The 26320-nt window shown below is 42.4% G+C and overlaps 1 protein-coding gene across 1 annotated transcript in view; it reads right to left on the bottom strand.

Moving 5' to 3' along the window:
• Positions 1 to 1074: 1074 nt before the first annotated feature.
• LOC141147034 (retinol dehydrogenase 7-like) overlaps positions 1075 to 26320 on the bottom strand; it is a 32105-nt gene continuing 6859 nt past the window's right edge. The window contains exons 2-6 of the mRNA XM_073634006.1: positions 24252 to 24293; positions 23795 to 24125; positions 18311 to 18569; positions 6929 to 7092; positions 1075 to 1385 (exon numbers count right to left, since the gene is read on the bottom strand). Coding sequence (XP_073490107.1) covers positions 1135 to 1385; positions 6929 to 7092; positions 18311 to 18569; positions 23795 to 24125; positions 24252 to 24293 — 1047 coding nt within the window. The 3' untranslated portion in view covers positions 1075 to 1134. The remainder of the gene's footprint in view (positions 1386 to 6928; positions 7093 to 18310; positions 18570 to 23794; positions 24126 to 24251; positions 24294 to 26320) is intronic.

Here is a 26320-nt window from a genome sequence, read left to right as displayed (position 1 = left end):
CTTACATAGTCATGGGGCGTGGTCACCGGGTGATGTCACCCGGTGACCCCCGCCCCTTATGACGTCACAGTCCCGGGGCATGATGGGACTGAGCCTGGTATGTTCTTGGAGAGGAATTCTCTCTCGCACTCACTGCAATAGGAAAATGTGTTGATGATGGGATCGCGCTGGAAACACACTCTCGCGGGCAGGTACTGTATGTCATAGGAGCTGATTAGCTCTGATTGGCCACAGGCAAAGTTGCCTGTCCTGGGGGCGACTTGAAGTTGTGTTGTAAGTCGCTCAAAGTCAAATTGAAGTTGCGTTGATGTCGCCTCCAAGTCGCCTTGCTAAGTCGCGCTGTAAGTCATGTTGCCCCAGTGTGAACTGACCCTTAGCGTCACTTTTGTCTGCTACTTTATTCCTCTGCTATCAGCATGAATCACTTATGACAAGTTTTCCTGACACCAACAGAAAAAAGGTAACAGGGGAGGGACCTCCAGCTGATTGACAGCCTTAGCGCTGTTCCTGTGTGCTGTGTGAAGGGGGTGTGTCCCTTCCCTCCAATCAGCTCTCAGAGCTCTCCTCACTGAGCTCTGCAGGATGTAACTTCAGCTCTCCGCCCCTTTGAACTCTCAGACAAGTTTTAAAGTTCAGCACTTTGAATGGATGTGGAGAAGAGATGGCTGCAGATAAACTGATACAACCTATGTAAGGGGATTTGTTTCATCTCTGTATCACTTGAGGCTAGTCACTTTACTGGGTATATGTAAAGGTTTACAACCTATAGCTAAAATGTGACTGACTGCCAGAGGTGCGTAATACTCTTATTCCAGCAACAGGTACTTTTTTTTAAAAATGTTGCTTGAAGATTTTCTTTGGATACATTATTTAGATTTGAATAATAAAATAAGAGTGACTATTCTATTCTCCAGTACAGGTCTACAGGTAAAAAAAAAAAAAAAAGTATCCAGACTTACAAATGACTAAAACAATTCAAACATTTGCCCAAAATTTACCAACTTCATACATTTTAGTTCCTTCATTAGTTTGCCTCACGAAAAAAGAAGACTCCACAAGGCAGTAAAACATCACAAAGGTTTATTCCCCCCCCAAAAAAAAGATATGTAAGTCATGAAGAGACACTCTAGTCATTTATACATCAATCTGATTTTTAGCTAGTGATCTTTTGCTGCAAATCGGTCGAGGTAATAAGAGTTGTAACATGATATCAGCAATGAAGGCAGGAGCATAAGACAAAGGAAGCCAGAAGAATTTGGCATCCCACCCAGCGCCATACCGCGTCCGGGGGTACCTGGCTATCAGAGCATGTTCCATGCAGTTTGTGACTTTGGAGATATCAGCACTGCAGAGCGTCTTCATAGATAATCTCTGCACTTTCAAATCTAAGACAAAGAGAAAATGATGGTTTTAGTATTGAAATAGACTAAAATCTGTTAGTAATACTGCTGAGAGATGGACGTAGATGATTGGATGTGTTGTATAAAGAGTCTTGATGAGATTTGCATCAATTTGCATCACCAGCTGGCTTCTTTGGCACACTCCACCAATATACAGTGCACAGACTGCTTAGCAGCCCCACCTCTGGGTTTATTTCTTATAAACATAACTTTGTTGCTTTCTCCTCCTCCCTGCGCATTTTGTCATTTAGAAGTGCATCCACTAAGGCAGTGATGGCGAACCTTGGCACTCCAGAGGTTTTGGAACTACATTTCCCATGATGCTCATGCACTCTGCAGTGTAGTTGAGCATCATGGGAAATGTAGTTCCAAAACATCTGGGGTGCCAAGGTTCGCCATCACCACACTAAGGAATCTGGCTGTATAATAATGTGGTCATAGCTCCCAACTGTCCCTGATTTGGAACAATGTCCCTCTTTGCCCCTCATTTGTCCCTTATCTTGGTCTGATCCATATAGTTGCATCTAAAATGCACCTTTTTAAAAATTGTTTCCCAAAAACCTTTCATCCAATTTCTAAATTGCTGCATTTGTAAATTTAAAAGCCAATATAAAGGAATATGAGTGGTAAAAAAAAGTCCTTGTGGATTTAATTAACCTTTTTTTGGTTAATTCTCCTTTAAGGGGGTGTGTCGGGGGCATGTCCTATGCCTACATACATTTGTTAGTAGGTGTCCCTCATTCCCATCTCAAAATGTTGGGAGGTATGATGTGGTGTAGAATAATATTGTGAGTGTCACAATTGGTTTTATTTATATTTTTCAAAAAATGGATTATGCAATGAACATTTGTCTTTCTTTTTTATGGGACTCCTATAGGAAAACACGGCAGCAGAGGTGCCCTTGGACGAGATTTATACATTAAGCGTATTCAAACCATTTAATATAAAGAGGTCATTTTTTCGATTTAAAAAGTTAAAAAGAGCTAATACTCCTGGTCAGAAATGAGTATCTTTACTCACAGAATATCTCATTATATAACTGACATTTCATGGACATTTCATAGAGAGTGGTTGGCCGTGTTGGATCGTGTTGTCAGCCGGAGCGAGGAAGCGCTGGAGCGGGAGCGGGAGAGGTAACGCTGACCCTTCACGAGCAGGTTAGTGGAGCCGGTTGGAGTAAAGCTGCCGCAGGAAGGGGGTCCCCCGCCATAGAACCTCTGGAACGGATGGCAAAGGAGGAGGTGAGAGTGTCTGTATATCCTTGTAAGCCCCCCCTGAAACGGGTCCAGCATAGAATGAGGTTTGGATGATGGCAGCTCTATGTACCTGATAAAAAAAGACTACTGGTGAGAATATCCCCTCTGTATATTTACCACAGGTGGAAATATAAAAGTTGTAAAGATGAGAAGCGGGGGATAGTGGATGATGAATACCTTATCAATGTTGGTTTGGAGGTGACTGTTTGGATGCACTACTCTCTTTGCTTGTGCCTATGAACTGGTAACATTTGGTATATAAGAGCCCATCCACTGATATACTCGAATATTCAACACTCAAGATACCCCCCCACATATGAACTTACACACACAGGGACTGATACTGGGTAAACCCTCAGGTGTGCTTTTCTCCCCCTCAGACCACCCTAGGATTGAAGGAGAGTGTGTGGCACTCTTGCGCAGGTTCACACACAAGCTGAATGGAAGTGATTAATTAAGTGTACACAATCTTAAGGAGGTGGTCTTGTAGGTGTCTGACTGTGTCCCCCTTGTGAACAATTGTATTTTGGAAACGCATGAGGCATTAACCCGAATAAAAACCGCACTGTAGCTGGACACTTCCCCAGGACCAAAATAATACCCCACGCTAGGCTAGGTGGGGCGTAAACCAGAGAAATGAGGGGGAAATCAACCAAAGCTAATAAAGGGGCCACAGCTGTGTTAAGCCTGGGCGGGATTCAACGTTACATGGCCGCAGAATCCAGCACACTGGAAGAAGCACAGGGAAGCCCTAGATTAGGGGCCCCAATGCGGCCAGGAACTAGCAGACAGAAGGGGGCCGCAGAGGAGAACAAAGGAGGGAAAATACAGGAGGGTAAAATAGTAAGGCCAAGAAGCTGCGGGAGCCTCCAGCAGAGCTGCTTTGAGGCCCAAGATGGATCACAGAGGAAGAATGGGGGTGAAGAGGAATCAGTAGGAAAACGATCAGCACAGCAGACAGCACAGGAGGAAGCTCCACAAATTAAAGAAATGCTTGCTGAGATGTTGCTAAAAATGGAAACCTCACTAAAAGCAGATATTGCGGCCGTAAGAACAGATATCGGACATGTGCTCAGAAGGGTGGAGGAGACAGAGGATAGATTAGAGGATCACGAGCGAAGATTAGAGGGTATCAGTAAGCAACTAAGAGATTTACAAAATACAAACAGAAGCATCCTATACAAAATAGAAGATCAGGAGAATCACAGCCGGCGTAAAAATCTGCGAATCAAAGGTCTTCCTGAAAAATATGGGAATGAAGACCTGATGCCAGTATTATAGCAACGGTTTAACCCCTTATTGGAAAAAGAAATAACAGAACCACTGAAATTAGACAGAGTCCACAGGATCGCACGATACCCCCGAAACAGAACAGAGAGCCCGAGAGATGTGATAATAAGGTTTCATTATGTAGAAGAGAAAGCTAAAATTATGGGAAAACTGCGGCAGCAGTCTGGGTTAGGTTTGGAAGGGGTGGAACTTCAGGTCTATTCAGACTTGTCGGCGGAGACTCTTTCAAGGAGGAGACAGTTGAAACCACTGACCGGGCTATTGAAAACATCAGAGATATTCTACCAATGGGGGTTCCCAGCCTGTTTAATTGAGGAAAAAAATGTGCAAACGGCAGTGTTGAGATTCCCAGAGGATCTGGAGGACTTCTGTAGTAGGATGGATATTGCCCCCCCCCCATCCCAGGTTGGGGAGAGGAGGAGAGAGTTATACCTACGAGAAAAGTAATTGGTTGGAGGAGGGGGGGGTCCAGTAAGCAGGCTAAGTTAGCAGTAATGAAGTACAGTTGGGGGATATGAGATAGCTCCAGCGCGAGTTGAGTGTGACAGGGGGATGGGGGGGACCGGGGTTGATCTGGGGACACCTGTGACATGAGCCCACTAGGGAATATGGGGGCAGGGTGGCACCAGGTTGACGAAGGCCACCCGACCCATATAATGAACAGAGGGGTCTGCCCAGCCGTGTTAGGCGATCTGTTCCAGACTAGGGGGGAGGGGGGGGCGGAAAGGTGGGGGGAAGGAGGGGTGGGAGTGAAGGTGGGGTATGGAGGGGTTGTGTTACTTAGGGAGGTTGGGGTGAGATGAAAATTTTGTTACCTATAATGTAAGAGGACTTAACACAGCAAAAAAAAAGGTATAAAATAAACCAGGAATTGCAGGTCCTGGGAGCAAATGTAGTGTTCCTGCAGGAGACTTATATCACACATTTATCAGGAGGTGGGCTGGCATTGTATCAGTTCCCAAAGTGGTTCTATGGAGATGCAGGATCAACACACTCAAGGGGAGTGGCTATTGGGTTTGATAGGACAATGATGTTCGTCGAGGAGGAGCGGCTGGCCGATCCAGGGGGTAGGTTCCTTTTTGTGAAGGGGAAGATGTTTGAGATGTTGGTCACAATGGAAAACATTTACTCCCCAAACAGGAACCCTGATAAATTCTTGACGAAAGTTCTGAGGAAGCTTGAGGCCTTTAAAAAAGGTAAATTAATAATTGCAGGGAACCTAAACTGGAGTATGGATCCTGGGATGTACACCTCAAGGGGCGTATTAAAGCTCGGTATACAAGGAGAAGCACTAAAAAAAATGCTAATAAGCCTTCAGTTAATGGACGCTTGGAGGATTTGCCACCCAAAGGAATGGGATTACACCTTTTACTCTTTTGCACATAAATCATTCTCAAGGATAGACTACATTTTTATAGAACATCAGTTGGTCCCTAATTTGAAGGCAGCTGAAATTAAAGCCATCACCTTATCCGATCACGCACCGGTGAAAATCCAACTAGAGATAGCCGGGGTGGCCCAGACTAGGATGAACTGGAAATTGAATTACTCTCGGATTCCGCTGGGAAAATAGAGCAGGAATTGAAGAATTATTTTGAGATAAATGACACTGAGGAAATATCTAGGGCCACTCTTTGGGAGGCGCATAAAGTTTATATAAGAGGGATTCTGATTGGAGCAGGGAAAAAGAAAGAAAAGGAGGAAAGGATGGCACGCCTTTATAGCGAGATTCAGGAAATAGAGCAGAGTACAAGACCTTGGGGGATCCCTGAAAAGAAAGAGCTACTGGGGAAAAGAAGAGATCTGGATGAGTTATTGGACCAGGAAAGGAAATGTGCCTTTTACAGTATTAATAGGGATATGTACCAGGGGGGTAATAAGTCAGGTAAGTTGATGGCAAGAAAGGTTAAGGAAAAGAAGAATAGGACCTTTATAACCAAAATGAGGGATGAGAAGGGGGTTTAGAATTATCCTCCCCAAAGATTGCCAAAATATTTCACTCATATTTTAGTGCTCTATATAAGGTAGGCCGGAAAGAGGAGGTGGATGAAAGCTGCTGCTAAATACCTTTTCTCATCAGCAGTATATAGCAGTCTTGTGACTTCTATCAGTGTCTGGTTAAAGCTTGTAGGAGGAGTTTTTATTCTCCCATGATTGTCCTATGAGAATGCAGGACCCCTGACCCTCTGTCTGGACAGTGCTGATTGGCCCTGTGCTGATTACATGCACCCGCATGTAACTCTCTAGCAATACTCACCAAACTGAGCATGTGCAGCTTGTCCCCTAGCCTCTGTCTGATCAGGAGATACATGGGGACAAGGTGTAAGAAGGGGAGGAACAAAGAAGACAGAAGCAGGCAGCCTGTTTACACAATGCAGAGGATTAACACCTTAGGTTCCACAGTAAGTATAACAAGCATGCTTTACTGCATATATAGACATATATAGATTTCACTGTTGTAGGTTTAGTGACACTTTAATATACAGTATATAAAAAGAACAATACCATTAATGTGACCTGTGGCCCATCAGTGAGTATCCTCCATGCTTTACTGTTTACAGAACGAGCATGTAAAATCAATCCTGGTAGGAAACTGACACTTAAACTTAGTTATCCATTTTGCTGGGAGAATGCCCCAACGTCTGCCACATCCCGACATTTGTCATAGATTAAGATTTGAATTCATGTGAAATCTTTTACCTGTTAAAGATTTTCTTATTTTTCTTAGCCTGCTTTGGAAGGCTCTATAATTAGGGAGGTGACTTGAATATTTCCTATTTCATATTTGTGGTTTCCTGTCCGGAATTATAATTCTTTTGCCAAGAATGACAGTTCTCCTGTACATATTTTAAGTCCCTCTTTATCTGTTTGCTTAGAGTTTTGTTTCCAATACAAAATGATTACAGAGGCTGATTTTCTACTGGTGATCCAATTCAACAAAGCATTCATTATTTTGATATCCAGTACAAAATATTTACTTACAATTTTGAAAGTATTTATCTCCATATGCACATCTGACGTCCGGTGTAAGCCTATCCCATAATCTGTTCAGATCCTTTTCTATTATTTCAAGGCTGGTTACTCCAGTCTTAAAAAAGCCAGGTTCAATAATACTGACTTTCACTCCAAAGTGCTGCATGTCCCTCCTAAAATAAGGAAAAAAGGAAAGAGTTGACAATTGAGTTATATGTATGTTCCAGGTGGATGGTTGTGCGCAGATGAGTTTCTAGCATGCATATACCTATATGTAAATATGCATATGTGTCTATGTGCCTATTAAAGGGAAAAAGTATTAATTGGCCACATTGTGGGCGGGTCTTACTGCACCCAAGTTGTGGGGACCCGGAGCGAGCTCTTACTAGTGCCCCAATGGTGGGCTTAGGCTGTTGTCACGTGAACTCATCATTGGCAGCACTCCAACATAATAGTGAGGTTCCTCCAGTAGAACACTGTTAACTCTTTGTAATCCCTGGCCAACTTCTGTAATACTTCACATTGTTCCTACAGACACAGTTCCTCATTAAACTTTAGAACACTTCTCTCACTTAAGTTGTGCAGCATTTCTGAGCTGGTACTGCTGAGCCTATATTGGTCTCCACCAACCCAGAGCAGTGGCTAAGTGGTTAGTACTTCTGCTTAGCAGCACTGGTGTCCTTCGTTTGAACCCTAACCACAGCACTACCTGCATGGAGTTTGCATGTTCTCACTGTGCCTGTGGGGGCTTCTCCAGGTACTCCGGTTTCCTCCCACACTTCAAAGACATGCTGGTAGGTTAGTTGTCTAAATTGGCCCTAGTATGTGACTGTATGAATGTGAGTTTGGGACCTTAGATTCTAAGCTCCTTGAGAGCAGGGACTGATGTGAATGTATAATATAGATATACTTGGATACCAGGAAGCTCGCTTGTAGATTTCCTGTGCTTATTCTTCTCCCAAGGCCTCACTACATTTTTCTCCATGACTCCAAGGCTAGGTCCCTAGGTGCCCATGTCATGAGGTTGGTTCCAAAATGTAGGGATGCAGTCACTAGGGGAAGGAGCCTTTGCACCAAGCTGCTTCACTACCAGGGCTCCCTTCACCACTGCCATGTCACTGGATTCCTGACTAGCTGGTTGCCTATGCACATGACCCTAGTCATTAGGGTCACTACCGTATAGTCATTAGCAATGGCAATATAGCCTCCTCTGGATAGCTTCTCTGCTCATTAGACATTGGTACAGCATCTTCACTAACTCCTCTCCACTCCCTGCTAAGCCCTGTTTTTTTTGGATACGCCATGTATGCACCCCTTTAGTGATTTCAGACCAGGCAATTTAAGTAATAACAAAGTTCTTTTACTGAAGTAATTAAACATAACAGATGAACAGTTCTCAGAGACATCCTCCACATTTCTGTGCCAAGTCCTGTAAGTGCCCTTTTAGTGTGTCCCTGGTGTTCCCCTTTGCCCCATGAGGTAGGCATACCTTAGAATAGGTGTGAAAGTCTTGTAGTCCATTAGTCCATTCAGCAGCATAAGTCCATATGCCTTAGAACCCCGACTGGACTTCCACAAGGGGTTGTAAAGTGGCAAAGTAGCAACTACTTCCTCACCAACACTCCCCTTCTCTTCCCATGCAATGAAAAGACCTTTTACCTTTCACAGTTTCCTTTTTTTATGTTTTGTCCAGCAGAGGGCAGCACTCCCCAAAAAAGCCAGGGAAAACCTAGCCAGAAAGGTTAACCCTTACCTCTCAGACTGCACCACTTCTGCTGGGCAACATTAACTAAGAAGTGCATCTCACACAGCAGAAAATACATTTAACCCAGAAAGATAATTAACACAGGCAACAACAGTACCTTATTAAGCACCTGCTTACAATATTGTTTGTGAATCTCAGACTTTAATTGACAGGCTAAGGTACACTTACCAAATGTTATTGGAAATACTGTACTAATAATGGGTATTGCCTTCCTTTGCCTTCAGAACATCACTAATTCTTAATGGCATTAATTCCACAAATATTCCTTTAAGATTCAGATCTATGCTGACACAATTGCATCTCTCCACGTCTACAGATTTGCCAATGATGCAATGGTGCTCTAAATCTCCCCCTCTACCAAAATTATTCTGTGCTTTTGTATCATCTAGATTGGATTACTGCAACCACCTTTACTATGGAAGAACTACATCATTGGCAGCTGATACAGAATGTTGCAGCCAGGCTACTCACTCCACAAAGAAAGGAGCTATAGAAATATATTATTATTTTTATTATCATTATTGCCATAAAGTTTCCATAATCCAAAAGTTTTCAGTTGGATTCTGATGACAGTATGCCTTGGCAGAAAATTAAGATTCCTCAGACCAAGATACATTTTCCCAGCCTTCAGCTTTGGTGAGCCTGTCCTCCAACCTCAGTTTTCTGTTCTTGGCTGACCGGAGTGGAACCCAACATAATCTTCTGCTGTTGTAGGTCATCTTTCTCAAAGCTGGATGTTTTGTGTACTCTGAGATGCTTTTTAGCGTACCACAGTGATAAAGTCATAATCCAAGTTACTGATGTCAGCTCAAACTAGTCTGGCCATTTTCCTCTGAGCTCTCTTGTCAACAAAGAATTTCCTTTGAAGAACTGTCACCAATGGGGGTTTTTTGTTTTTAACACATGAAACCAACATTACCTCTGACAACAGGTTCATCAGTGATCATTATTACAGGTCATTTATACTTCAATTACATTATGCTTCAAAGTTCACTTTCTCTAACTTAAGGCACTGTTCTAAGAGAAGGCCCTTGCTATGACAGACCACTCATATTTGCAGTTAACTTCCAGGCCACTGCTCTAGAGTTTCAACATTATGCCTTGGTCAGAGGCCCCAGGCCACCCAACAGCAGAAAAGGAGACAGGGAAACCTCCACACTCCACAATTGTAGTGGACTTACAGTAGACCAACTACCTCTAGTTTCTTCCAGAGCCTAACTCTCTTTTTACTTTACTGTCCTAAGGGGAAATCCTTCCCATAAAGGCTACTCATACTAAAAGATGAAACAGCATGTTCTCCATTGCAGAGTATAATTTTCCTTCATGGGAAATCCAGTGTCCACAGTCTACATATTGGAGTCTAGCTCCTCAAAGGGAGTAGGTCAGAATCTCCTGCTTCCCCTTGGAGGAGCCCCAGTCCTGGGCTACGCACATAGTGACAGACATAGATGTGCACAGCCTATAGCAGTGATGGCGAACCTTGGCACCCCAGATGTTTTGGAACTACATTTCCCATGATGCTCATGCACGCTGCAGTGTAGTTGAGCATCATGGGAAATGTAGTTCTAAAACATCTGGGTTGCCAAAGTTCGCTATCACTGGCCTGTAGGATAAGGTTTGCGCGCCCCAAAGCTCAAACAAATGTGTGTACTATATTACCAAAAGTATAGGGAAGCATGCCTTTACGTGCACATAAAAATGAATGGCATCTCAGTCTTAGTCCTTAGGGTTCAATATTGAGTTGGCCCACCCTTTGCAGCTATAACAGACTTCAACTCCTTTGGGAAGGCTGTCCACCAGGTTTAGGAGTATGTCTATGGGAATGTTTGACCATTCTACTAGAAGCGCATTTGTGAGGTCAGGCACTGATGTGGACAAGAAAGCCTGGCTCGCAGTCTCCGCTCTAATTCATCCCAAAGGTGCTCTACCGGGTTGAAGTCAAGACTCTGTGCAGGCCAGTCAAGTTCCTCCACCCCAAACTCGCTCATTCGTGTCTTTATGGACCTTGTTTGTGCACTGGTGCATAGTCATGTTGGAACAGGAAGGGGGCCACAAAAAAATTGTCCAAAATGTCTTAGTATGCTGATGCCTTAAAAGTTGCCTTCACTGGAACTAAGAGCCAAGCCCAACCCCTGAAAAACAACCCGACACCATAATCCCCCCTTCACCAAATGATTTGGACCAGTGCACAAAGCAATATTCCAATACTTTTGGTAATATAGTGTACATATATTCAGGGTCTTGGCAATCTTCTTTTAGCCTAGGCCATCTTCAAGTAGAGCAACAATTCTTTTTTTCAGATCCTCAGGAAGTTCTTTGCCATGAGGTCCCATGTTGAACTTCCAGTTACCAGTACTAGAGAGTGCGAACGATAAAACCAAATTTAACACACCCGCTCCCCATTCACACCGGAGACCTTGTAACACTAACGAGTCACATGACACCAGGGAGGGAAAATGGCTAATTGGGCCCAGTTTGGACATTTTCACTTAGGGGTGTACTCATTTTTGTTGCCAGCGGTTTGGACATTAATGGCTGTGTGTTGAGTTATTTTGTGGGGACAGCAAATTTACACTGTTATACAAGCTGTACACTCACTACTTTACATTGTAGCAAAGTGTCATTTCTTCAGTGTTGTCACATGAAAAGATAGAATAAAATATTTACAAAAATGAGAGGGGTGTATTCACTTTTGTGAGATATTGTATATATATATATATATATATATATATATATATATATATATATATATATATATATATATATATATACAATGGGCCAAATAAGTATTTAGTCAGCCACCAATTGTGCAAGTTCTCCCACTTAAAAAGATGAGAGAGGCCTGTAATTGTCATCATAGGTATACCTCAACTATGAGAGACAAAATGTGGAAACAAATCCAGACAATGGCATTGTTTGATTTTTGAAAGAATATATTTGCAAATTATGGTGGAAAATAAGTATGTGGTCAATATCAAAAGTTCATCTCAATACTTTGTTATATATCCTTTGTTGGCAATGACAGAGGTCAAACGTTTTCTGTAAGTCTTCACAAGGTTGTCACACACTGTTGCTGGTATGTTGGCCCATTCCTCCATGCAGATCTCCTCTAGAGCAGTGATGTTTTAGGGCTGTCGCTGGGCAACACGGACTTTCAACTCCCTCCAAAGCTTTTCTAGGGGGTTGAGATCTGGAGACTGGCTAGGCTAACTCCAGGACCTTGAAATGCTTCTTACGAAGCCACTCCTTCGTTGCCCGGGCAGTGTGTTTGGGATCATTGTCATGAAAGACCCAGCCATGTTTCATCTTCAATGCCCTTGCTGATGGGAGGAGGTTTGCACTCAAAATCTCACGATACATGACCCCATTCATTCTTTCATGTACACGGATCAGTCGTCCTGTTCCCTTTGCAGAGAAACAGCCCCAAAGCATGATTTTGCCACCCCCATGCTTCACAGTAGGTATGGTGTTCTTTGGTTGCAACTCAGCATTCTCTCTCCTCCAAACACGATGAGTTGTGTTTCTACCAAACAGTTCTACTTTGGTTTCATCTGACATTCTCCCAATCCTCTTCTGGATCATCCAAATGCTCTCTAGCAAACCTCGGACGGGCCCGGGCATGTAATGGCTTAAGCAGGGGGACACATCTGGCACTGCAGGATCTGAGTCCCTGGCGGCGTAGTGTGTTACTGATGGTAGTCTTTGTTAGGTTGGTCCCAGCTCTCTGCAGGTCATTCACTAGGTCCCCCCGTGGGGTTCTGGGATTTTTGCTCACCGTTCTTGTGATCATTTTGACCCCACGGGATGAGATCTTGCGTGGAGTCCCAGATCAAGGGAGATTATCAGTGGTCTTGTATGTCTTCCATTTCCTAATTATTGCTCCCACAGTTGATTTCTTCACACCAAGCTGCTTGTCTATTGCAGATTCAGTCTTCCCAGTCTGGTGCAGGTCTACAATTTTGTTTCTGGTGTCGTTTGACAGCTCTTTGGTCTTCACCTTAGTGGAGTTTGGAGTGTGACTGTTTGAGGTTGTGGACAGGTGTCTTTTATACTGATAACAAGTTCAAACAGGTGCCATTAATACAGGTAATGAGTGGAGGACAGAGGACCTCTTAAAGAAGAAGATACAGGTCTGTGAGAGCCAGAAATCTTGCTTGTTTGTAGGTGACCAAATACTTATTTTCCACCATAATTTGCAAATAAATTCTTTCAAAAATCAGACAATGTGATTGTCGGGATTTGTTTCCACATTTTGTCTCTCATAGCTGAGGTATACCTATGATGACAATTACAGGCCTCTCTCATTAAAACATGGATGGTGTCAGTAGAGCAGTGGATGGTGTCAGTAGTTCTTTATCTTTTTTTCTTGGGAGCCCTATTAAGGGTCTTTGGTAAAATATCAGGGGTCTAAACAGACCCCTGATCTCTCACTTTTGAGATAGAGAAAGGGATTGTGGACAGAGATTCACCAGTCCCTCTCTCTGCAACCTCAGCTGCACTGGACAGTGAATGAATGGGATGTGCTCTGTGCTGAGCGGCTTCCTGTTCATTCAGAAACTGAAGCCTAGTAACACAGTATATTATGCTTCAGTTATGAATGAACAAAGTGAGTGATCAGTACCGATCACTCACTGTGTTTATCCAGAAAAGGAAGGGGCCAGTAAATTTCCCTGGCCTCTTCCCTGTTCTCCATCCTGAAACATCCCCCTGTTTATCCGCAGCAGCAGCTGGCAGCAGTGGAGAGGAGGGAAGCCCGAAGCGCTGCTATTAAGGGGGGTGGGACTAGGACCTGGGCAGCAGGTGGTATTTACGCCACACAGGGTGATTAGGGTGTGCTCAGGCACATCTGACACACACCCCATGCGCGCGCCTATGGTGACAGAGCAGTTGTCCATCTCTCTTCTTGCAGAAGTCTTCCTCCCAAAGTTTCTCATCCTCCTCCCGTGGACCATAAATACCCAGAGGTAAGGATAGGCAGGGCGTGCTGTTCAGCAATCACCTGGGCAAGAGCGGCATTAAAGGGACCTACCCCCCATTACACACAGAGATTGATTTGCATGAAGATCCCAGGAGTTCAGCAACTACAGAAATGCTTAAACCAGCTTGTCTGGCACAAGAATCATTTCACTGTGAAAATCACTATGGTCTAATTTTTCCACATTCTGGTGTTTAATGTGAACATTAACTGAAACTCTTGACCTGCATCTGCATGATTTTATAAGTTGTGCTGCTGCCACAAGTTTGGTTGTTAATTAGATAATTCCATAAATACAGACAGACAGGTGTCTGTAATAGATTGCTCAGTGTATAGCTACATTCTGATCAACATAATGACAGGCTTTTGTTTTAAAGCTGAACTCCAAGCAGAAAGGTAAATGCAAAAATGAAATACACATAAGGGAGCTGTCAACATGTCACGGGATTTGTATTATTGTGTATCTAGTCCTGAGTTTTACACAGCTCTGCCACGCCACACAGCCCTATCTTGCAGTGCAGGAGACTGGAGTTTTCTCTACCCAAGTTGTGATACATCTACCGGTCTTATCCCTCCCCCAGCATGTGACCGGACAGCAAAAGTAGAAGAAACAGACAGATGAGCTCTTTCATTCCACTCTCTCCTTCTGTCAATATATTCATTGATAGCACATGAACACTGCAGCACAACTGATTGGCTTCTTGTGCTGCTTCTCCATCTCCCATTACAAGCTCTGCTATACAAGGACTGGAAGAGGCTCATACAAAGTCAAATGTATTGCTTGTATTTAAAAAAAAAATTGATGCATAACTGAATACAGAGCTGCTTTACATTATGTCTTTTAGATTTGCTTTGAACTTAGCTTTAACAGTACATTAACTATATCGGAAAAAACATAATGTCTTTCGCCCTCTCTATCTCCCAAGGTGTCTGGGAGAAACACAATCCATGACCCATTTCTCCCAGTCGCATCAAATATTTCCATGGCAATATTACTCTTCCACAATAACAGAAAGGTGTTGCTGCATCTGCAGCCTGATCTTCTCTACATAGAAAATAATGCTTTTTATCTTAACTGAAGTTAGACTTCCTCCAATGAAAAAAGAGCCTCTGCTCTGCTGGTAGGCTAAAGCCTCGTACACCCCCCCCCCCCCCCCGAAACAACACTCTGATTAGTGCTCTCAGTCGTTGGCTGAGATCTCTGACCGAGAGCCGGTCGGTAGATTGGTAGACCTTTTTTGGTCAAGAGCCTTCGACAGAAGCCAGCCGAACAGCTGGCTTCTGTCGGACCGGCTGCCACACACACGGGCTGAATGTCAGCCGGTTTCTATTGAATCGGTCGATACTCTTCGGCTTGTGTGTACTAGGCTTTAGGACCAAAATTGTGTAAAAACTCCTTGCATTCCTGATACTTTTGTAGGGATCAGAAGTCTGAGTTACACCAGAATCTCTTTCATTAGAGAAAATAAATGCAAGGACTTTAGCTGGGTATACACATTCAGTTTTTTTTTTATATCAATCAATAATTGATGAGGCATGGTATTCCAATTGTCCCTCTCCACACTACTGCCATGCCACCTCAACAAAAATAGAGCCATAACTAGAGTACATCACCAGATAAAGTTAGCAGCTTCATCATATCAGCAATGTTATCTTAGAGACAAAACAAATAATCACTGCTTTCAATTAGAACCTTAACCCAGAACCTTAACCCAGCACCTTAGCATCAGGACCTCCCAGCCCTTTAAGGGGATTCAAATGCTGGGATGCAGGGGTTTATGATCATGTGACCACCGTGATTGGCTGTTGCGGCAGTTACATGATTGGAAAGCTCCTGATTGCAAGCAGCGATCGGGAGCTTTCCATTAGCCGCCGGTAACTGTGCTCTTGGCACAGCTGTGCTTGCAGTACATACGCAAATATGTATATATGTATGTACCGCAAGCACAGCTGTACCAAGAGCACAGTTAGCAAATATGAGCCTCCTTCAGGAGGCCACATTTTTGGGGCTGTCAGCGTTAAGAGGTTAATATTGCCTAAAAAGTTACATGCCAATCATAGGTCTTCCCCATTCTTCTGTGCAGAGGAGTCATGTGTCCCCAATATGGTTTCTGCTGATCATCATGATTAAACTAAAGAAGGGTAGTCTGCAACTGTGCTTGCAACCCTATATAGTACATTTGCAGTGGCCTAGTGGATGTCCAGGGGGCCGAGTTACAACTTCTGTGCTCCTGCAGTAAATCAGGGGAGTTAGCTCAACTGATCAAAGCTGTGAACCTGTCTGTTACATTACAAGGGCAGATGTATTTTTAGGCAAATAATGTCTGATAGTGCCACTTCAGTACAAGCCATGTAGATGGCATGACTTCTCTGTGCATGTTGCAATTCCTAATGTTAATGTCAATTGAAGGGATGAAAGGGTCAAAGCTGCTTCCTTGCCTAGGAACCCATTGTTCCTTAATCTTTCTCTGGCCATAGGGTATATTGAAACTTGTACTTCATCTGCAGATACTGAACTGAATCCTATAGATCACTTATTTTTCCTATGCTTTGACAGCTCCGGTACAGAACACATAGAATTATTGAGGGTACTTTATATCAATTTTGTACTCAGAGCTAGTTGAGTATCTTTTAGTTTGGTGCTGAGCCAATCCAACCGCACATAATAAAGGTTCTGATAGACATTTGAGTTTGTAATAGTTGTCTTCCCAATTGTAAAAAGAATTAGGGCACTGGTATTGGATGAGCAGACTCCTCAAAACAATATCCGTATTTTATGAGAGCAACATGAGAACATGAGTGACTAGCTGGAAAAATTAAACCATTCTGTGAAACAGCCTGAGGATGTCTACAGAGACCTGGCATTCCTATTGACATGCAGTTGTACTCACTCTTGGTTTAACTGGCCAAATTAGCTGACAGCATTTCCTTTGGTCCAGTTTTGCTAGGCGTTGGTTTGATATACAGTGGGGAGAACAAGTATTTGATACACTGCAGATTTTGCAGGTTTTCCTACTTACAAAGCATTTAGAGGTCTGTAATTTTTATCATAGGTACTCGTCAACTGCGAGAGAGGGAATCTAAAACAAAAATCCAGAAATCACATTGTATGATTTTTAAGTAATTAATTTGCATTTTATTGTATGACATAAGTATTTGATACATCAGAAAAGCAGAACTTAATATTTTGTACAGAAACCTTTGTTTGCAATTACAGAGATCATACGTTTCCTGTAGTTCTTGACCAGGTTTGCACACACTGCAACAGAGATTTTGGCCCACTCCTCCATACAGACCTTCTCCAGATCCTTCAGGTTTCGGGGCTGTCACTGGGCAATACGGACTTTCAGCTCCCTCCAAAGATTTTCTATTGGGTTCAGGTCTGGAGACTGACTAGGCCACTCCAGGACCTTGAGATGCTTCTTACGGAGCCAATCCTTAGTTGCCCTGGCTGTGTGTTTTGGGTCGTTGTCATACTGGAAGACCCAGCCACGACCCATCTTCAATGCTCTTACTGAGGGAAGAATGTTGTTAGCCAAGATCTTACGATACATGGCCCCACCCATCCTCCCATCAATACGGTGCAGTCATCCTGTCCCCCTTACGGAAAAGCAGCCCCAAAGAATGATGTTTCCATCTCCATGCTTTGCGGTTGGCATGGTGTAGTTGGGGTTGCACTCAACCTTCTTCTTCCTCCAAACATGGCGAGTGGAGTTTAGACCAAAAAGTTCTATTTTTGTCTCATCAGACCACATGACCTTCTCCCATTCCTCCTCTAGATCATTCAGATGATCATTGGCAAACTTCAGAGGGGCCTGGACATGCGCTGGCTTGAGCAGTGGGACCTTGCGTGCGCTGCAGGATTTTAATCCATGACGGTGTAGTGTGTTAATTGTTTTCTTTGAGACTGTGGTCCCAGCTCTCTTCAGGTCATTGACCAGGTCCTGCCATGTAGTTCTCGGCTGATCCCTCACCTTCCTCATGATCACTGATGCCCCACGAGGTAAGATCTTGCATGGAGCCCCAGACCGAGGCAGACTGACCGTCATCTTGAACTTCCATTTCCTAATAATTGTGCCAACAGTTGTTGCCTCCTCACCAAGCTGCTTGCCTATTGCCCTGTAGCCCATCCCAGTCTTGTGCAGGTCTACAATTGTATCTCTGATGTCATTACACAGCTCTCTGGTCTTGGCCATTGTGGAGAGGTTGGAGTCTGTTTGATTGAGTGTGTGGACAGGTGTTTTTTATACAGGTAACGAGTTCAAACAGGTGCAGTTAGTACAGGTAATGAGTAGAGAACAGGAAGGCTTCTTAAAGAAAAAATAACAGGTCTGTGAGAGCCGGAATTCATACTGGTTGGTAGATGATCAAATACTTATGTTATGCAATAAAATGCAAAAACATTTTTTAAAAAACATACAATGTGATTTTCTGGATTTTTGTTTTAGATTCTGTCTCTCACAGTTGAAGAGTACCTATGATAAAAATTACAGACCTCTACATGCTTTGTAAGTAGGAAAACCTGCAAAATCGGCAGTGTATCAAATACTTGTTTTCCCCACTGTAAATACTAAATAGCTGACTCCTGTGTTGCACAGTGACAAAATGATTACAAGATTCGAGGAACACATGAGATCGTGCCATGACTTACCTCAAACTGTCTGAGAATGACTCAACACCGCACTTTGACAGGGAGTAGCCACCTCCTCCAAAGGCCAGTCTTCCCATAACACTAGCAACATTGATAATTCTTCCTCTGGACTTTTTTAAAAGAGGTAGAAACTTCAAAGTGACTTCAATGAGTCCAATGAGGTTTACGTCAAGAACTCGGTGAAAGTCTTCCATATCCAGCCAGTCTGTGGGTCCAATTGGGGTGGCTCTACCAGCGTTATTAACCAAACCATACAAACCTAAGTGAGAAAATAATTACACAGTTATACTAAGCATGATATTACTGAGCCAATTATTCTAATTTTGTGAACTATTATAAACCAATAAAGTGTTTGCCCAGCCAAAACTTTTATTTTTTAATTTTGAATGGAGTGGGAAGGGTTGGAACCCTTGTCATATTTCACCGCTGGTTAGTAAGTAGCTGAAGGTTATAATTCCCGTCAGCTATTTATTGCTGTCGGTGTATACACACGAGTATACATGACACACATATGTGAATAGAATTACACTCAAAATTTTGAAAAACCAAACCACTGACAGGCAAGGTTTTTTTTTTACAGAAGAGACCCTGGTGGTCTCTTCTGTCATAAATGCTTCTTCTTGCCTGTCAGCAGTAATGTACACTGAGTCATGCTTGGGGCCCATAAAAAAAAAAAAAGTTTGCAGCATTTCATTGTGCTTTAAGCGTGGTTTTAATTTATGTCTGTATCTCGCTTCCTGTCCCGCGTCACAAAATTCAACTTCTGGAAACAGTCTTGAAATATAATTAGTATCAGTACCTAATTTTGTCTGTATATTACCTTTATGTAATCCCTGGGGTAGCAGGACTTGAAGAGAGATGGGCAGTGTTATGATCTAGTGGGTCATAGAGGAAAGTATAGTGTATTTTTATTAAGGCACATGTTGAGCTATTATATCAACTATTGAGACGACATCCATATTTCTACCAGTTTTGCCACTAAAGGGAACTTTAAAGGGCCCACAACAATTCATCTTTCTGTTGACAATTGTTGAGATCAGATATTAACCACTTAGGTATACCTCCCAACATTTTGAGATGGGAATGAGGGACACCTACTAGCAAAAGTATTTAGGCATAGGACACGCCTCCTGCCACACCCCCTTAAAGGAGAATTAACCCAAAAAAAGTTTAAAAAAAGAAAAATTGCAGCTCAAAAGCTCCAGAACTGTTGATGACACCCGCCCTATATGATCTTGCAGGTGCTGGCTCTGCTCAAATTAGGAAGGAAGGAAAAACCCTGGACGGCTCCACACCACTGAAGGCATCTTTATTGAAAGATTAAAATCCAAAAACAGTCATATCTTATGCACAGAAAACAGGGGAGAACAGATAAAGTGTTTCACATCACAACAGATGCTTAAAAGGTTAATTAAATCCACAAGAGATTTTTTTAAGACTATTATTCCTTTATATTGGCTTTTAAAATTTACAAATGCAGCAATTTAGAATTTGGATGAAAGGTTTAGCACTGGGAAACACTTTTTGAAAGATAAAAAGTGAATTGCTCGGAGGGACATTGCTTCTAATCAGGGACAGTCCCCCGAAATCAAGGACAGTTGGGAGCTATGCTTAGGGATTGCATTGTTTTCATCGACTTGGATGAACATAAACTTGGATTGCAATAACCAATGCACAGTACTACAAAGCAGGAAACAGATAAGTAGGGGTTGATTTACTAAAGGCAAACAGACTGTGCACTTTGCAAAGTGCAGTGGCATTCTGCAAGAACAGTTGCTCCAGAGATTAGTACATGAGCAGAAGTTCTGCTGACTTCCATAAACCAATCATGTGCAAGCAAAAATGCTGTTTTTTATTTAATTTTCCTTGCATGTGATTGGGCATTCTTTGCAAAGTGAAGCTTAACCTCATTTACTAAGCTCTGGAGCAACTGCACTTTCAAAGTGCACAGTCTATTTGCCTTTAATAAATCAACCCCACAGTGAGAAAATATGTCAGTTCTCTTGTACGTAAGAGTATCATTACGCAGACAAGACATGTAAACCAGATACAGAAAGAATGTGCGATCAATGCAGCATGCAGTAGATGTAAACTGCATGTCAGTCAATGAAAGCATAAAAAGTGCACAGTTCTGAAGACTGGATATGTAAAACTAATTCTAGACATGAGTCAATAACAAGGCAGTAGACAAAGTGTGCAATTTAGAAGATACAAACAAGATACCCTGCATGGGTCAATAACAAGGGCATACAGCATCTAGAATTCAGCAGCTGGGAGAAGTCAATCAGATACATCCCATGGGTCAATACCAGGATGGTACAATTAGGCAAGCACAAACTTGTAACAGAATAACAGCCATGGGTCAATAACAGAAGGACAGACATTACCCATGTACAGGCGGACAGTTTGTTGAACAGATGTGGATCATGGCTTTATAAAGATGCAAAGTAATGGAATCAAATCAAATTTAGCTGAAAAAGCACCACACTAACCTAGGTAAAGATGCAATTATTCTTTAACCATTTATTGAGTGCCCCCAGAGCAAGCAGCTCTGAGGGCACTCAGCAGGGGGAGGGGGGTCCAGAAGCACTGATGGGGGGACCTGAGGACTAGAGGATTGGGGCTGCTCTGTGCAAAACCATTACACAGAGCAGGTAAGGATAACATACTTACAGCAGACAGCATGTTCTTTTGAAAAGCATCAGACTTACTGGCAGGATAACCAGGTGCAAATAAAAGAAAGAAAGCCTAAAAAAGAAAACTATCTCAGCCATCACATCTAAGAATTGGTAAGGTGCAAGATAATAAGTGTTTGCTTATGGGTTTAATACCGCTTTAAGCCTGGGGTTTAGATTTAAGGTGAATCCATTAGAGGACAGGTAGTACAGCATTTGTGTGTCCTATTATCACTAGTGAATTCTTCATAAACAATAAAAAAAGCACTGCCAGGAAGGATGGCGCTCTGACAGGGATACTCCATAAGGACACATACAGGGTGAGGGTGTAAGGCCACATATTTATAAGACCGCTCATCTAAGGACCATTAAGGGCCCTGTGAAGAACCACACTTTGATATCTCTCCCATACATAACCCTCCCCTGCCATTTACCTTTAACTTCTATGGTTTGCAACCAGATATTTTGGGGACCTCCGTGGGACACCCAGGTTTGACTGGGCGGCAGTGTTGGAGATCTCCATTGGAAGTCATCCTTTGCAGTGATGCTTTCCATGTGTGTTTGAATAAACCAGCTAAGCATTGCACCGCTTATTCTATTTTATCCTGACAAGTATTTGAATATACGTTCTCCCATTAAGTACCCCTGATGAAAGACTTGAACCTGAAATGTGTTGGGTACCATAGAGTGTTTTCGGACAAAGGAGAGTAACCCTATACATACTATGCTTGCAATGACTATATCATTTGTTTTTGCTTTGTTTTTACTAGATCATTACATGTGTGATTGATCTTTTTTACACGTATTAATAAACTTTTGCTTTTACTCATATTAGTGGTGTTGTTGCCATTAAAATCCCAATTTAGACGGTATCTTCTTTTCCCTTTTGAAAAGGAACAGACTTACTGGCAGGACCACCAGGTGCAAATACAAGAAAGAAAGCCTAAAAAAGAAAACTATCTCAGCCATCACATCTAAGAATTGGTAGGGTGCAAGATAATAAGTGTTTGCTTTTGGGTTTAATACCACATTAAGCCTGGAGTTTAGCTTTAAGTTGAATCCATTAGAGGACAGTTAGTACAGCATGTTTATGTCCTATTATCCCTAGTGAATTCCCCAAAAACAAAAACAAAAATAAGCACTGAAATCCATGATGACTGAATTGGGTTTCTTGATCTTACTAAATGTTGAAAAAAAAATAAAAATAATTTTTTTTTTGTTTTCCTCACTTTTTTTTTCTTTCTTTTTTTTTCCAAAATGTTTTTTTGGATAACAGTATTATCATACATTTGTTGAGGAATCAAAGAACATTGGTTGTTATGGGTAAAACAAGTGTGTCAAAGGCATGTACAGGGGGTCCCCGGGTTACAAAAATAGGGTCTGTAGGTTTGTTCTTAAGTTAAATCTGTTTGTAAGTCGGAACAGGTACATTTTTTAAGTGTAGCTCCAGCCAAAAAAAATATTTTTAAGCTTTTTGGATAGCATAGAGAAGGGTTTCATCCCTGCAACATTTGTTTTGCTGTCTGTGCCCCTGTTCAGAAGATTTCACCTCACTTTCTATCCCAATGACAATTGGCTTTTGAAAATTTTGGGTTGTTGTGGAAACAAGCCTTGGTGATAAAGCTTCAGTGGAGGCACCTTTCTTCACATAAAAACTCTTACAGGAATGAATTTCCCTTCCTAGTGGTAGATCTCTTCTCACTTCCTGTTGTCTCCCTCCGTTTGTAATTAGGAGTCGTTTGTAAGTCGGATGTTTGTAACTAGGGGGGCCGCCTGTACATAACAATGAATATCTCGAGTATCCAGCTTAAAATTCACAGGGAGATTAAGTGTTATGCAGGTACAACAATCAGCTGTAGTTAAGCTTAAAATGAATACTACTAAATACCATAGCTTGTTTTTCTGTCTTGTGTTAAAAAGTAGTCAAGGTAGATTCCATATGCGTGAATAATGATGTGGGCCTTTATATGATAATTTGATCCAAGGGGATGTAATGTTGCCAACTTGGTGCTCTGTCTTGAACACACAGGTAGTAAAACGGGGGCTTAGTGGATGGTGTAAGACAGTCAGAGAGGTGAAAGGATAGGGGGGAAAGCAGAAGGAGGGGAGGCGGGGAGGAGGGGGTGGAGATGGAGGGGGGTAAAGGGGATAGGTGGGTTAGTAGTTTTCTCCTCAGTCTCTGCTAATAGTTAAGTAGTTCCGGTATGATATCTTAGTAAGGTGATGGAGAGTAGGTGTATTAAACATTCGTTGCTGGAAAGCCGCAGATGGAAAAAAATTGACATTTTATTTTAATATATAGTATAAGTATACCCTTAGTAATCAGTAAGTAGACATTGGGAGGGGTTTACTAAAACTGAAGCGTGCAAAATCTGGTGTAGCTCTACATAAACCAAATTTCCAGGTTTAAATGTCAAATCCTAATTGAACAAACTGAAGTTAGAAGCTGATTGGCTGCCATGCACAGCTGCACCTGATTCAGAGTTTTCCAGTTTTAGTAAATCTCCCCCGTTGCATCTTAATTGTATGCAACTTTTTATAATGGAACTTCTTTGTCTATTGTAAATTTAAGCTCTGTTTTTTTTTTTTTTTACATATGTATATGAAAACCTTTATATAACAAGATTGAAATAAAAGGAAGAGGAAACTAAATAAATAAACACTATAGCTTGGCTGAAAAAATGAACTCGGTCCCCTACAATTGCAGAAGAAGGGTCACCATATGACAGACAGCTGTATAATAACAATGCTAATAGAGAAATGTGTTTTGAAAGAAGTTTCTTTTTGCCAGTTAGAAAATATATACTACCTTTATTGCCGGTCTCTGCAGTGACATATTCCACAGCACTGTCAATGCTTTTGGGATTGGTTACATTCAATATGACTGTTTTCAGTGTCGGAGATGTGCACGTTTTTAGCTCCTGGCTTCCTTTTTCTGTCAGACAGGCAGCAATGACGATAAATCCTTTTCTATGAAGTCTCTGAGCCAGTAAATTTCCAAAGCCAGAGTCACAGCCGGTGACAAAGACATGTTTTTCAGGAATACCTTTCATTTTTACACTGTCTCTAATGGTCCAGCAGAGAAATAACACAATGATGGAGGTCATGGTGCCCATCAATGCTGGATGAACAATCCATAGCTGCAACAGAAAAATGTGAACATCAGCTACTTTATTCATGCAGAAAAGACTAACGTTTAAAATTCTAATTTGTGTCATTAAAGCTGCTAAATGTTTTGTTGAATAGGCTGTATTTGCTATAGTTACCTCTTTAAATCTTTCAAGCAAATCTTCTTCTTCTTCTCCCTGCTGAAATGACAGAAAACGATAATTATCTACATAGTCATACAGTATAAAAGTTTATTTTACTCAAACTGGGGGATATCAGACTTTCCCATTAAAAACAATACACAACAATAAAGTGAAACTAAATCAAGAGGGTTCTCCAAAGTTTTTGCCATAATGTGCAAGTATGGAAAACACATTTGCACATTAATGTAGACTGACCACATATAAGGCCCTCCTCCAGTGGTATTTGAATTCCCCCTCATCGTTTCATCGTCACCACTTTCATTTTCCCCATTTCAGGTTTGGAGTCCTTGGCCATCTTGATTGGTCAGCCAAGGTTGATGGAACTCTCAGAAAGCATTCAGAAGTTACTTTGATCAGGAACTCATAACATGTCAAGATTGTACATTGATCTGCACATGTGTGACTCAGTGTACAATTATTAAAAAATGCTAACAGGTAGGGAAGATGCATTTACAAAGTTGCTTCTGCCATAAAAAGCTACCCATTAGCATTTAAGTTTAGTTTTAATGTGTAATTACCTCTCCACTTTGCAGCTATAAGTCTTCACTCTTCAGTCTTTACTTTCCACAATATTTCGGAGCCTGTATGTGGGAATTAGTACCCATTGCATAATCATTCAAGAGCATTTCTGAGGTCAGGTATTGATGTTGGATAGGAAGACATGGTGCACAATCTGTGTTTCAAGCTCAGAGCTCTGTGCAGGCTACTTAAAGGGGTTGTAAAGGTTCGTGTTTTTTCACCTTAATGCATCCTATGCATTAAGGAGAAAAAACACCTCGCTGTCATGGGCCCCCTCATGGGCCCCGCCACCCCCCTGTTTTACTTACCTGAGCCCATTCACCTGCTGTGCGCGTCCCCCGGCATCCTCTTCTCCACTGAGTCTGGCCGTTGATTGGATAGATTGATAGCAGTGCAGCCATTAGCTCATGCTGCTGTCAATCACATCCAATGACGCGGCCGCCGGGGGGGGCGAGACCGAGTCATACACTTGGCGTCTATGGACGCCAAGTGTATGACACGGGAGCGCGCCCGCAAGCTAACCTCTCGGGAAAGAGCTAAAAACACCTCGCTGTCATGGGCCCCCTCATGGGCCCCGCCACCCCCCTGTTTTACTTACCTGAGCCCATTCACCTGCTGTGCGCGTCCCCCGGCATCCTCTTCTCCACTGAGTCTGGCCGTTGATTGGATAGATTGATAGCAGTGCAGCCATTAGCTCATGCTGCTGTCAATCACATGCAATGACGCGGCCGCCGGGGGGGCGAGACCGAGTCATACACTTGGCGTCTATGGACGCCAAGTGTATGACACGGGAGCGCGCCCGCAAGCTAACCTCTCGGGAAAGAGCTTCCAAGAGGGGGTTAGCTTTAGCGGGGTGGAGCAGAGACAGCCGCCGTGGGAACCCAGAACAACAGGATAGGGGCCACTCTGTGCAAAACGAACTGCACAGTGGAGGTAAGTATAACATGTTTGTTATTTAAAAAAAAAAAAATCGAACCCATACAAACCCTTTAAGTACCTCCACACCAAACTTGTCCAACTATGTCTTAATGGAGTCATCTTTGTGCACAGGGGAACAGTCATGTAGGAACAAGAAATCAATTGTCAGTAATAATTTATACCTAAAAAAAAGATTTTATGCAGTAAAAATAGGCAAGCTCATCATCAGCTGTTGCCTGTAGCTTGCATACATAGATCATCAAACCCTGATGAAGGGTCCAGCTTTGAGCCTCTGAAACAAGATGGCTAAACATACAAAGCTTGCTTGAAACTTTTTTTTGTAATAAAGACTTTTGATGTTCAACATTTTGGAGTGGAGCTACCTGCCCCATGTAACAGTGCTGGACTAATAGTCAAGCACCTGTTTTATCACATGGAAAAAGTAACATGCTCCATCACACCTGAGTAGTACTGAGTATTTTCTTTGCTCCTAAGCACTGTACATATCAGTGGGAGGGGGGGGGAGTGAAGGAAAAGTGAATATTTATTGCTGGTGCATGGGTTTTAAAACATATTATATGCAATGT

This window comes from Aquarana catesbeiana, linkage group LG06 (genome assembly GCF_042186555.1).
Source record: "Aquarana catesbeiana isolate 2022-GZ linkage group LG06, ASM4218655v1, whole genome shotgun sequence".
In the NCBI taxonomy this organism is placed as follows: Eukaryota; Metazoa; Chordata; class Amphibia; order Anura; family Ranidae; genus Aquarana; species Aquarana catesbeiana.
Note: the sequence above shows the minus strand (reverse complement) of the source record. Positions and strands in the feature narration are given on the sequence as shown.